We start from the raw sequence: 14,431 nt of genomic DNA, 5'->3' as shown, positions 1-14,431 counted from the left end.
CACAGAGCTTTGATTATTCTCCGCAGCCGTGTGGAGCACAGGAATGTCTGTCTGTCCGTGTCCCCAGATTTAGCGCGGTTTATGCAGCGCTTGCGGCCTTTGGGAGCAGCCGGTCTATGGCTGGAGCCGCTGCGGGGTGTAGGATGAGTAGGACAGGATAGTGTAAAGCGCAGATACCTCACCTGAAAGCAAGGGGCCAGCCAGTTGATAGCAACACCTAAGGAAATGAATGCAGCTCATTTATTTCTTCTTTTCTGTAGAAAACTCCAGTATTCACATGCTACAGCTCTGTCTCTTGAACACAGACTGCTTTACAAATCTAAAGTTGATTTTCTCATCCCAGAAAGACTGTCCTGGCTTATCACCACTGCCAGAAATAACAACATGGCTGAAATAATTTCAGGCCTTAGTTGGGTTATCTGAGCACTGAGCAATACGGCTTAAATGGTGATGTTATGTGGGAACAGAGGCCGAGAGGAGTGGTGATCAAAAGGAAAGTGGTCTTGCCCTCGTTAGGTTACACAGCTCATTAGTTCACAACAAACTACCTGGTACCCACATTAAAGGCAAGACAGTTGTTTTTTCAAGATCTTGTGCTCAACTGCTGTCTTAAATGCCGAAGCATTTGCATGTCTGTGCTTCCATTAAGGTCCTGGCAACTGCATCCTATTATAAGTGCAATTATCTAAAGTCCACTCAGTGATTAATATGCTGAACAGCACCTGAAAGACAGCAGCTGACTATCAAGGGTTGGCAAGGCACAGGGTATGGTTTGGACACAACTGGCAGGATGAATAAGAAAATTCTCACATGAAGGTCTCGTGTAATTTCAAATATGTACTATTTTGGGCACTTCTGAAATACCATTTTAGATGAGGGGATGAAAACGGACTCATTTCTAAATTTTTTGCAAAATGAAGTTGAATGAAATGGAGTTGCAGGAAGGACAAGTTAAAAAAAAATCCCAAATATACAAAAGATGGCCTTCAGGCATGAATCTCAGAAATAATAGCAATTGTCACATAAATACACCTATTAAACCTTTTTGCTTATTTTGTATTAACTCAGCAAGTGCTCAACCATGATCTTGTTTTCAATACACCCTTGTACTACAATTATTCATGTACAATTCAGTCTTCCTCACTAGAGAAAAAACTTTGTATATAATAAAGTTATAGTGAGATCCAAGTCACTTCATGGTGCTGTTCAATCCTTGCACCTTGCAAAGCAAATTCCAGGGCCTTGCTGTTCACCTCTTTCCAATGCACACAGAGCTCTGATGACATGTAACTCTGCCACCAATTAAGGCAGCTGAGCTGATTTAAATGTTAATGATTTAATGAGTGCTCAGTGCTCTGGTCAGTGCCTCCCACAGAACTGGTGGGCAGGGTGCCAACACCAAAGTCCAGCCTCTCTTCAGACAAAACTGACAATTACATTTAAAAGCAGCAGATGTTACAGGCAGTAAAGATGGGCCCACAGGTTTTTTTTTTGAGGTACCAATGAATTACCTGAGGGAGAAAAGTTTGGGTTATAAACTCCATGAATTAGAGCATTGCCGTTGCTCTTCTGTAAAAAAAAATGGGTGTCTTCTGTCCCACTGCAAGAGAGACACAACAATTCTGCAGTAAGAAAGAAAAAAGGTTCTGTTTCTGAGAAGTTGTAGCCTTTGTCCATAAGATAGGGAAAAGGCTGAAGCTCCTTTAACTGTCCCATTTTCCCCTCCCAAAATACCAATGTCTATGTAGTAGTAATAATAATAATAATAATAATAATGACATATAACACAAATTTAAAAAAATTAATTACGATTATTACTGTTAATTTAAATTATGGTTAACAGATCTGGTTTTCCTATCACATTGATATAATGCCACTGCTAACCCAGCCAGTATCAACACTGGTCTCTTAAGTAGCATCACACCAAAAAGGAACAAAGCATTTCCCATCTGTCCCTGGCTAAAGGCTGGCACTGTGCAATGCCTGATTGTTGTGTGTTACAGCAGCTTTTTAAATGCTAATCAAAAACTGCTCTGCACAGAGCTCTCCTGCTCTGCTGTCCAACCCTGTCCACCACCTGACTGCTGCAGGAGAAAAAATACCATCAGCCAAAAATCCAAGTGGAGTGATTTTCCTTCTTTTCCTTCCTGGCAATTTGGTACTACCTGAATTCAGTGGGATTTGTCCTGTTAAAAGGGCACAGTATAAAAGATAAAAATAGTGATATTCAAAAATAGTTCATTTTATCCACTCTAAGATTTTATCTTAGAGTAAGAACTATCAAATAGCAGGTTATGAATGGATGTAGTAAGATGGCAATCTTAATAAAAACATGACAGTACCAATGAATTAGGCATTTTAAAACCAGAGGCATCCCCTCTATTGAGGCACTAAGTTCTTTGCATTTCTATAAATATCCAATGCAATTAAAAGAAAAAACCTGTGGAAGAGGCAGTGTTACTCCCTGACTAAAAGAGGAAATGAGCCACATATAAAAGAATGGAAATAATTTATAAGTCTTACCAGCAACCCATCGAGAACAGTAGCCAAATATCAGATAAAAGTGAGTTGTTCCATAGCTTTACAAAATGTTGTTTTAATTTATGATTTCCTTTTTGGGACAAAATTAAGAGTTCAGGAACAGTGATAGAAAAGTAGATTCTCTTAGAAGTCAAGGCTGACCTGACTGTTCAGAGAATTGCTTTGATTACTCTAAGTTAAGATCAGAAATCCTTTTGTAGTTTGTGTCAGAGAAGTTTAAAGAAAAACCCCAAATCAACAAAACTCAGAATATTTTTTCCAGTCTTTTATTACATAAAAAGTTGATTGTCCATAGGAAATTTTTCACAAAGTGCAACCACATCCTGGGTAGCATCACTGACAAACTGTTTTTTCTGAGTAGGACAGCTGGGTTAGAAATTTAACAGTAGCTCAGAAAAGTTAGTTCTAGCACTAGAACAGAGAAGCCACTATGCTGGGAGGAGAAAGGCAGCAGATGTTTCACTGTCATGAAAACATATGATTTTCCATGTACCTCTGTATAGAACTGGAAAAAAAAAGGAAATAGTAACAGCTATAATTACCACCCTACTGGTTGAAATTAGTTTTAAAGGATGTATCTCAATGTCCTTTATGTGGAACCAAAAAATCTGTTATTGAAAGCCTGATAAGCCTCCAAAGAAGACTTCATCTTCTGAGGTACTCATGGAACATTCCTGGACTCATGTAACTTTTTGAGGATATATATATATATATATACATATATACATATATACATATATATATATATATATTGTACACTGATGTGTGTCATAGGGTTTGGGCTTCTTAACTCATCACCAAACATTCAGTTATGTAACACTGTCCCAGGCCAAGTGCAACTGTCTCAAAGACTTTACCAGTTTTAAAAGGCAATTCAGGTTATTCTTGAGTGATGAAAGGTGACAGCAGAGCAAGATTGGCTGGGGTAAAGCAGCTCCTGCCATATTACACTTACGGGTATATTTCAGTATTTGTTTAGTGTAAAGCATGAAAAAGGGAGAAGAAAAATGGAAGAGTAAAATAAATTTATTTTGTGAAGGCAGCATTTTGTGTTTTATATCAAAAAGCAACTGTCAAGTCATCACACAGATGAAAACCTAAAAAAAATGAACAAAAAAACCCACCCAAACACTTTGAAATTTGATTAAGCTATGTGACACAAGACTCACCTGCATTTGGCATGGGAAACTGACCCAGAAACAACCAACCAACAAAAAAAAAAGTCAATTGGCTGGTTCAATTTCAACATTTCCCCTTTTAACTACAAAGGGGAAAGACCCAATCTACTGTAAATGTAGATTTATGAATGACTGAAGTACCTGTACTCAAAACCTGGGCTATACCTATAGTATAATTGTTTCTCCAACAGTCTCAAACCAAACCTGATGAAAAAGGAAATAATATTAGGAGGAATACAAAACTGCACTTCCATGTCTTTCTGATTAAAATCTGAACTGTTACCTCTATACCATAACTTTGAAAAGCAAAAACTCATTAATATTTCATTTTATAGTCTCATCTGACCTCTGTTCTTCCCTTGAGATGAGAAGCAATATTGTTTACAAAAGGTGGTGCTAACCCAGAATATGTGACCAAATGATAAATTAGTTATGCACAAAAATTGGACTGCACAGCTCAACTACAAGTACCACTGAGACTCTTCTCAACTCCACTGCACATCTGCATTAGTAGTAGAATATAAAAACAGTTAATCCTGAAGAAAAAAATTTTAATTTTCCACTCAGGTACAGGCCTGTTTAATGAAGTGTAGCTGCAAAGGTTTCTTTAATTTAAATTCATACAAATATGATTAAAATTAAATAAAATGGATCAACTGGAACCTTCATCAACATCATTTAGTCCTTACATACAGAAACCAAAGATGAGTTAGTCTGCCTCTTGAATACATAACCAAATGCAGATCTATTTAAAAGGTTTTACTACTCCTCAAAACAGTAAGTTTAGTGACATCTTTTATTTTAGAACAAGGACTAAGTTACAGTTTCATACTTTTGATACCGAAGTATTCCACAAGATCAACCATTATGGTTCAATTAGGACCTTTTATCCAAGACTCTTGGATTTTAGCACCTTAAAGAAAAAGTAACTCCATACCAGTATTGAATGAAGACAGCTGGTACTGTGCTCATCCTCTGCAAAATGATGTGGACCACACTACTCGGTGCCTTTTGTCCCTAACTGGTAGTAAGGCAGAAGGGAAACAAGTCTAAGCAAAGCATTTGACTGAATACAATCTGAATAATAGTAAAAACTCCCCAATTATACAAAGTATTGGCTCATACTTCATAGTATTTGAATCAAATGGTCATTTACAATCAACCAAGTTAGTCAGGAATCTGTACCAAGAAAAAACCCCACCAAAACCTAACCAGATCAGCATCAGTAAGTGATATGCCTGACTCAAAGTTTAACTCTGTGCTGTTTCAAATATTTAAACAAACCATTAAATCAGTAAACCAAATTAACTTCAGAGCTAGAAGGTTTTTCTTCCAGCTCACTGCCTGAGTAACAGGGCATAAGGAATAGGTGCTTGCACAGGCACAGTCCTTTAGCAGCAGGAACAACCTGAATGCCCTGGATTGGTCTTCACTTTCACCCTGACACTGCTCGTGCAGGTGCTACAATTCCATTCACTTCTGCAGAGCACAGAGTGTCCCTCCTGTACAGACCTGGAGTGCATGAGCAGAGTTCCTACCTAGAGTCCATCCCACTGCTAAGCACAGATTTCCTGGGACACAATGGGCAGTCTAACCAAACATGTCCTAAACCCTGTAATTTCAGGCATCTTTGGCCACTATTCTTTGCTACTTTGGGCAGTTTTGTGCCAACTGTCTATCAAATCAACTTCCAAAAGAATCTGTTCACACTGCACGTGGCTCTCAGCAGCTGTGAATCCATGATTTGCACATCCAAGATAGACACAGCTACTACAGATGAACATCAGTGTATTCTGAGACCATAATTCTTCTTTGCCACTTAAATTTAAGTTTGTGATGTTAGACACACAGATTTGTAAGCTAGTTTTAAACAACAACAAAAGCATAAAAAATTAAAACAAAGCAGTCAACTGCTGCCATGAAGCATTACCTTTCCTGTAACTAAACAAATGGCCAACAGCAATGAGTAAACTGGTGAATTTCAACATAAATTTAAACTTCAGTAGTCTCTGCTTCCTTCCTCCCCCAAACCCAGGACTCAATAGCAGATTCTCTTCAAGGAGCAGCAGAGCAGGATTCAGTCTGGGCACCGTGGCTGTCATAGCTCCTCTCTCTGGTTGGTTGCTCGGTTGTCCTCTTTGACACCATTGGATTTCTTCTCTGTGTCTTTTTTTCTTCTTTGCTTTTTCAGGTTTTGTTTTGTTTTTCACTTTCTCATTTCCATCTGCTCCTTTGCCAGGATAAACCTGACCTTCCAGAGTAACATCTGCACACCTTTCCTGACTGATCAGGAAGTCTTTGATCTCCCAGGCATAGCCACCATCCCGCAGCATGAAGATGGCCCGATTGGAGCCAACAATAAACCTAGAGGGAAAATCCAATTTTTTTTCAGTTAACTCTGTTTTTCAAACACATTTGCCCAGAGACTGAAGCACATGTTTAAGAGCAAGAAGCTGGTCTAGTTGTTGCCTGGGGATGGGAACAGGAGAACAATCTTCTATGACATTTAAGAATAAAATGTATGAAGTATATCAATAAGTAACCAAGGAAGTAAGAATAAGGGAACAAATTTAGAACTAATTTGGCACTATGTAAAATCCACTAATGAGCATTAAATTTGCTTTATACACTTACTGCAACCCTTCTCAGCCTCAATAAAGAGCACAACATTCTTCTGTTTCAAAATTATGCTCAGAGAGAAAAAGAGTCACATTTTTTAACAGGGGAACAAAAAGCCTTTTGTGGTGACAAGTCTTCAGAGTGTGATGTTTTCCATCAAGCACACAGAGGCAAACTACTGCAGCTAGAACCGATCAATAGCTGAACCATAGTGAGATAAAAAGAATTGGGGCTATACACACACACACATAGTGCACAAGCACTGAAGAGGTTTCTGCATCACACCACAATTTTGTCACAACTGACAAAGAAACAGAAATAGTAATGGATGATGGAGATAGAGAACAGCAAAGGATGAACAGTTGAAAAAGTTTTCAGGAAGAAAGAAAGGGTTCTGCAAAGACAAGAACTTTATCTTTGTGCTCAACAGCTCACCTTTGCACGTCGTAGTTTGCGTTGAAGAGGCTGCCCTGCCACAAGCTGGTGATTTCTTCTGTCTCCTTTTCTGTTGGATTTCCCGACACTGTGACAAACATCATCAAAGTCTTCCCCTTCTTTGTCAGCTTCAGGATGCTTTCAGGCTTGCCTGGATCTATTTTTGAGAAATCTATTGGTGCTGGAGGCCTCTTGTGTTCAGGGAGATCTCCCTCTTCAATGTCATCATCTTTCTGTTTTGAAAACAACAAGGAAGCTTTAAACTCAACTGTGCAACAAATGTATTTTGGGTCTATTTTTTTTAATTTCTCTTTGTTTAGAGAATAACTGTGCTTTGATAAAATATTTTTAGCTGAATGATGAAGATTGTGAAACCAAAATAAATAGTGCATGTTGTTTCAAGATACTTCACCAGGAGTGCTCTTTCCATTTATAACCTTCCCCTGAAAATGATGCATTTTCATACTGACAGGTGGAATCTCATTTTATCACATACTGAGAAATATTTCAGCCTTAAGGCTAATTCAATGCAATTCCACCTATGAAACTCATAAAATGGTATTTTTTTTCTTCACAGTTTCACAAATATTTATTATGCATGCAAGATGAAATGGGAAAATTGCAATAAAAAGCCTCATACACACATATATGAAAAAACATTCATCTGACACTGCTTTCAGAGGTCAAAACTCACTTCTGGGAATCATGTGATTGCTTGAGAATTTAAGTTCCCTTACTTTGTGTCTTTAAACAATTAAACCCACAAGAATTCAGATCTTCTGTGTGCTTATGCCACAGAAAGACTTTGATTAAAGGTTTCATGACTTTTCTAATGCACAGATGCAGCTCACAGCCTGACAACATAATCACCCAGAGTAAATCACTCCCACAAAAAAGAAAAAATTAACCTCTTGATGCCTCTGCTGAGGCTGACAGCCCTTTAAATATTTGGAAAGGCACAATCAAACTGCTGCCCCTTAAAACAGATCACAATTGTGAGCTGAATATGGTGACAACTTACATGAAGCCAGAACCTGATTTCTGTGACAGCAAACTTTAAAGTTCATGCACTACAGAACAGAAGCTGTAGGAGGCTTAAATTTTATTTCTTTACTAATTATGTCCTTGTTTCAATTTTGCAAGTCTGTAACACACGTCAAGTAGTTCACACACCTTGAAATTTCTGAAATGAGTGAACTGGGAGGAAAGGAGAGCCCAAGAAAGTCCCTGCCCTCACTAAGTTGGAACATTACTTATCTTACAGGAGGCCAGAGAATGGTCAAATTGGTAAAGTACAGTGAAAATACAAAATCTCATGTGATTGACTGAAAAACATCCTCCACTATTAAAAGAAGCTTCAGTCTGGTTTGACTAGAGCAAAGCCAGCTTATTCCAGCTTTGAAAGAAAAAGGCAGAAACATTCCCAAATACTCTGTATGAAATACAGAAACTGACTTTGGATTTAGTGACAACATGAGCTACTAGCATGTATTACCTATTCTTTTCCTAACTATTCAATGAAATGCTCCTGAAGTTGTATTCTTTCACTTTGAATGGAAATATTATCAGAAGATGCCAAGAGCTCCCCTAGATGGCATTTATTTTCTTATTTCCTGTACAAAATGTCATGCAGCTGTGCTTAAAGCTATCTAAAAGGAAAAAAGTGAAGGAAAAGTGTAAGCTTTTGCTTTAAAAAGTCTAGCAGACTGTCCTGGTTTAGAGCAAATTTGGCAGGAAACTTCCAAAAGGGTCCCTCTAGAAAGCAGACACAAGCGGCCCCTCTCTCTACTGGTTTGGGAAAAGATTTCCTTGGAGAAAAGTGGAAAAAAACCTTTATTTAAGAAGCAAAGTACTCACAAGCATAAAAATTAATAATACTAAACAATAAAACCTCTTGCTGTTCTAAGAGATGGCAAGTTCAGAAAGTCCTTTTTGTGGGGTGTGGCTCAGCTCAGTCTCCTCTCAGTCCCTCCTGCACTGGAATGCAGTGTCCCAGGCCCTGGTGGGCCACAGGCCTGAGCTCCAGTGTTTCCCTGGGTTTTCAGTCCAGAGCAGGGCCAATCAGTCTGAAGAAAAAGAAAAGCCACAGTCTGGAGAACTTCTCTGCCTCAGCTAGCTAAAAACTAACTGAGAGCAAGGAGAGCTCTGTCCTGTCCATGCCATCTGTGAGAAGGAAGGCTGAAGCTCTTATCTCTGTGTTTTTGAATTCAGCCGCCTCAGACATTCCACTGCTTCTCCTTCTTCCCCCACCTTTACTTTCAGACCTAGTTTTAAGGGTGCAAAACTTATTTCTGGGCTAAAGAGACGAATGAGGATACAATTCAGCATCATAAAGTCACCCCAGGACACAGACTCACTCACTCACATGAGGTTCCAGAGGAAAAGCATTACACAGACACAGGAAAAACTGCATATTCCTTCACTTGCTCCTCTCCTCAGCTCCCATTTTCAGAAATTTCTCATAAATGCCCTGCATTTTGATTTTTAAAAACACTAGTAACATATCTCACTTAATTGCTTTGCCTGTTCAATGATCAGTCAAGCCTGAGAAACCCTGAGCTTGTAACAGTAATGAACTATTTAAAGCACTTGACATTTCAATAGCTAAGAGACCTCCAGCCCAGATTCTCAGTTCTGTGTCCAGCTCCCCAGGACTCCAGGCTTCAGGAGAGTCCCTTTCCACGAGGAAAATCCCTCAGTGGCTTCCTCCAAGCTCTAGCTGTGCAACTGAGCTGGTGAAGCACCTCTGCCTCTTTGCCCTGCTGCCCATCCCTGTTTTGCACCAGATCACTCCCCTGGATCAGCAGGCAGTCATGCACAGGGTGCAAGGGGCAGCACGAGACCCTGTGCAGAGGGGGCTGCTCCTGCTGGGAAAGCTGCTGGAGCCACACACTCAGGCTTGTGGCTGAACCCAAGCAGGTCATAACCATCATCCTCCCATGGTTTTAGACCAATTTGGAGTAATTTCTTTCAGTTGAAAGTAATGACATTTGATTCTGTACAGATCATTCCTGTGTCCCTCATTCCCAAGTGCAGTTCCTGCTCTTGCCCGAATTCACAGTGGCCCCTTTGTTTCTCATCCCACTCCATCAAGGGCACTCATGCCTTCTTCTGCTCCACCACCCCCTCAAGCCTTTCATGTTCCCTGTGTGTCCTGACTCCCACCAGGCAAAATGCCCTGCAGCTGCCCATCCCAGGAGACCAAACAACCCCCAGCTGTTGAGCTCAGTCCCTGCTCTGCTCTGTGTGCCTCTCCCCAGGGACATCCCCAGCCCCAGCAGCGACTCCCCAGCTGCTCTGCCACATCTGCATTTGTGCAGCACACCGTGATCTGGATCAGGGACCTGCTCCAGCTAAAAGGGAAAAACCCTCCAGAGCCTCCTGACCTGCCCACTAGGGCTGGAGCAGAATATACAGCCAAGAGTTACAACAGCATTAATGTGAGTCTCCCTTTCAGCCATCTCATTAAAAAGAGATGCTCACCTTTTTGGGTTTTTTTTCCCTACAAGGCCAAATCTGGTTCAAGTTGGGCAATATTAAGCCTTGATTTTTTGGAAGCTGGGCCTGCTGGGTCCTTGGCTGATACCACTAACAGAAAAGTGAATTTTGAACCTTTTATTAATTTTATTAAAATTTTAACTTAATTTTCTAAGAACCTCCCTTCCTAAAGGGATATATGGAGTAACAATCCATGGAATGAACAAGTCCATAACCTGCCAATCAGGACCAGGGCAGGCATCCATTTTTCCTGTTACTTTATCTATAGTTGACATATAAAACACACTTTCCACCTTGGCTTACAGCTGCAACTGGTGTTACATAAAACTCAAGTTTTCTCTCTATTACTTCTTTCAGGGTTTTTTGCAAAATATTCCAGGAAAAAACCTCATGGGAAAGAATAAATGACAGTGAGGAGTGCTCTGGCATTTATCAGAAGATGATGGAACATAACATAGTGAAAAGAACCTAACAGTGGCATGACAACCACATGGAGAAGAGAGTGATGGGAAACCGCCAAGGAAAGTTAAGGCAGCGGGCTGATAAGGATGCAGGCGACGAGAGAGAGCTGGAATTAGAAGCTGTTACTATGAGGAAAGATAGGAATGAAACACCAAACCAACACGTTTACCCTGTAAACGTGAAAATAATAATACTTCTGGTATCCACCCCTGGGTGACACAATGTGTATCGCTCAATACTTCGAAAAAACCAGACTTTTCAGGCAGTAGAGGCTGCTGGCAGGCACCGAGCACCGGACTGGGTGCTGGGGCTCTGGGAAGGCGGGACAGGGCCGGCCGGGCAGGGCAGGCTGAAGGCCGCTCGCCCGACTTTGAAACCCCCACACACGGACCCGGAGCCTCGGAGGAAGGAACACAGCACCGGCCAGCCTCCACCAGGCTCGGGGCTCCCTCCCGCCCGGTCCCGACCAGGCCCGGGGATTCCCCCCTGCTCGGGACCGGGCAGAGCGGCCGCTGCCCCGCGGAGCTGCCCCGGCCCGGCCCGGCCCGGCCCGGCCCCGCCGCCCCCCGGCACCGCGGCGCTCCCTCCGCGTGCTGCGGGCGGACACCGCCGGCCCCGGCGCCTCCCGCACCTCCCACTGCTCCAGCAGCCGGGCCATGTCCGCGTCGTTGTAGTCCCGAATGTCCTTCTTCTTGGGCGGCCGCTTCCCCTCGGAGCCGCCGGTCGCGGCCGCCGCGCTCACACACAGCACCAGGGCCAGCAGCGCCCAACCCGCGGCCGCCGCCATCTTCTGCCGCTCCCGGGAAGGCGGCCCCGGCTCCCTCATAGGCGGGGGCAGCGCGGACGGGCCGGAGGCGGAGCTGGAAGCGGAGCGGGACGGGATGGATCGGGCCGGGAGGAGGAGCTGGAAAGGCAGCGGGGAGGATCGGGCCGAGAGGAGGAGCTGGAAGGGGAGCAGGGTGGATCGGGCCGGGAGGAGGAGCTGGAAGGGCCGCGGGGAGGATCGGGCCGGGAGGAGGAGCTGGAAGGGGAGCCGGGGGGGATCGGGCCGGGAGGAGGAGCTGGAAAGGCAGCGGGGAGGATCGGGCCGGGAGGAGGAGCTGGAAGGGGAGCAGGGTGGATCGGGCCGGGAGGAGGAGCTGGAAGGGGAGCAGGGTGGATCGGGCCGGGAGGAGGAACTGGAAGGGCCGCGGGGAGGATCGGGCCGGGAGGAGGAACTGGAAGGGCCGCGGGAAGGATCGGGCCGGGAGGAGGAGCTGGAAGGGGAGCGGGAAGGATCGGAGGGCCGCGGGAAGGATCGGGCCGGGAGGAGGAGCTGGAAGGGCAGCGGGCGGGGCTGGGCGCGGCCCGGGCCGGGTCCCGGGAACGGCCGGGCACTGCCGGTCCCCCCCGCCGCCTCCCCGGGTGCCAATGTCCCCGCACCAAGCCCCGCTCCAGGCGGAGCAGCCCCGGTGCGGTCCTGCAGGGCCCGGGCAGGGAGCGAACGCTGGGCACTGAGAGGATAAAACGAGTAAATAAATGATGGGCCCAGCGCCTGGCATCTAAACTGTGGTTGCTTCTTGTTTTTTGAAAACACAGGATGAAAAGTATCTGGGTTTGCTGATCTGGGCCCACTGCATGAGTCTTCTGATTTTGACTACTGTCTCAGCAATATTAGGTTTCTGAAAGAAAACTATTAAAATGAATGCTGTTTGCTACTAAAATACAACTCCAGAACATCTGACCACCATAACAAAGTATAAGATATGGGTTTTTCTTTGTACAGGCTGTTTTTCCATTACCTAAACCAAATTACATGCATGGATGTCTGCACAGCCTTATTTCACTCCAGTCTTTATTTCTTTCCTCATGGTAGCATTTTAATTAGGACTAGCACAATGTTCTCTTCTACCTTTCACCTTGGATTCCAGCAAGATTAAACCTGGAAATGCAAGGAAGCATCACTGCTGTTGCTACTGGCAGATATTAACTGCAGTCAGGCTGATTAGTGAAGAGGCTGCTTTTCCATTTCAGCGTAGAAGGTAGACCAGGTTCAGAGCAGAGGAACTAATTCTGTTGAGAGTACTCTTCAACCCCAATTCTGTTACTGTATGCTGTAATCATAGAATGGTTTGGGTTGGAAGGGACTTTAAGGATCATTAGTTTCAACCCCAGATGGTCCAGTTCTGGTCGTGTGATGAACCAGGAACCCACTGCCTTTCTGGGCAAGGTGTGCACATAGAAAACAAAAGCAGTCAGGAGGCAGAGGTGTGCGTTTGGGGGGCTCTCCAAAGCCTGGGCTGACTCTTGAAGCGAGCAGACACTGCAGGGCCACTTAGCTGGAGAACACCAGGGAGACACGGCACCTGAAGGAGCAGCTTGCCAAGCACACGAACCATGAGAAACAGCAGAGAAGGATGTGGGATCCGAGATTTCAGCACCCCCAGAACCAACCAGCCTGGGCTGCAGCCTCCATGTGTTTTATAGCATTTCAGACACGCTGCCAGTGCCTGAGGAACAGGAAGCAGCCCAGAGCTATTCGTGGAGCTTGTTAAATGTACATAACTGAAACAGGGTTTAGACAAGTACTTCTCACAGACCTGTCCAATACCAGAGCCACTAATGAGCACATTTGCTAGGTGATCTCTCATTAAATATAATGAACATCAGGTATACTATATCAGATTACCGTGATTAATGAGGTTTTACTAAAATAGGTTTCTGCTAACTTTTGTTATTACTGGATCGTGCATACATTCCCTGTAAAAAAAAAAAGATTCTATCTTGGAATGCTGGTCTTGAAGTGTAAAATATTTTCCTCGAATTTCTACTAGGAAATATTTTCTTCAATTCTGTTTTTTCTTGTTAGAACAAACTAAGCCAACTTACTTTCTTTAATATCTCAGACTATGTTCAGATATGGATCTCAAAAGTAACCTGATTCCCTTTGGTAGGTGAACAAGTTGTTCAGTATACCCAGCACAGAACCAACAAAACTATACATTTCCTTGTCGTGCCAATAAAAGCTTTAATTTGAAAAGGAGGTCGTTTTCATGCTTGGCTCTGACTTTGCAACTACCTCTGTTCAGGCAAAATTCTGTGTCTGGGAAGACTCGTTCAAGTCTGCTGCTTGTGGGGTCAGCTGCAGGACAAACACCTGCTCAGCCCCTGCTCTGCTGTTCCTCCTTCTCATGCAAGAAACGAACGCAATGCAGCACACACCACTGACAGCAGCAAATTAAATTGCATTCTCTTTTTATTGAAGCACAGTGTGTTTTGATCAGAGCATCCACTGAATCATGCCAATATGCTTTTTATAGCTTAAGCATTTTCGCATTTCCTAACAGTTTTTATAGATCTAGCAGCTAACACTATTAGAATTGCAATACAGAATATCAGAGAATACATGGCTACTTTCATTGTAGATTGTGAGGGTAAGGTGATAAATACCTTGTAGCTAAAAGTCCCATCTAGTCATACCAGGGAAGGTCTCAAGCAGTGACTGTCATTTTTGCTTCTGCAACACTCAAGTTTAATTAGTATTACCTTTAATTATAACGTTGTATCTTACCAGAAGGGAAAATCTACCTTCCCTTGTAAACTGTTTTCATTATTGAGCAGGGCTGGGTCAGGCTGTAATATAAGAGGATTCAGGATGTTCTAAATTTCTGTTAATGAAGTTTTAGATTATCTCCTTTTTCCCCCATTTTTGAAACTGT

At 43.2% G+C, this 14,431-nt stretch overlaps 1 protein-coding gene across 1 annotated transcript; it reads right to left on the bottom strand.

The window, feature by feature from the left end:
• Positions 1-5,684: 5,684 nt before the first annotated feature.
• On the bottom strand, positions 5,685-11,712 carry MESD (mesoderm development LRP chaperone). Its single transcript, XM_030955520.1, is given in 4 exon segments — positions 5,685-5,892; positions 5,894-6,083; positions 6,774-7,006; positions 11,365-11,712. Coding segments are annotated over 4 exon segments (693 nt in total). The 5' UTR covers positions 11,560-11,712; the 3' UTR covers positions 5,685-5,817.
• Positions 11,713-14,431: the final 2,719 nt, after the last annotated feature.

Source organism: Camarhynchus parvulus, chromosome 10 (assembly GCF_901933205.1).
Source record: "Camarhynchus parvulus chromosome 10, STF_HiC, whole genome shotgun sequence".
NCBI lineage: Eukaryota > Metazoa > Chordata > Aves > Passeriformes > Thraupidae > Camarhynchus > Camarhynchus parvulus.
Note: the sequence above shows the minus strand (reverse complement) of the source record. Positions and strands in the feature narration are given on the sequence as shown.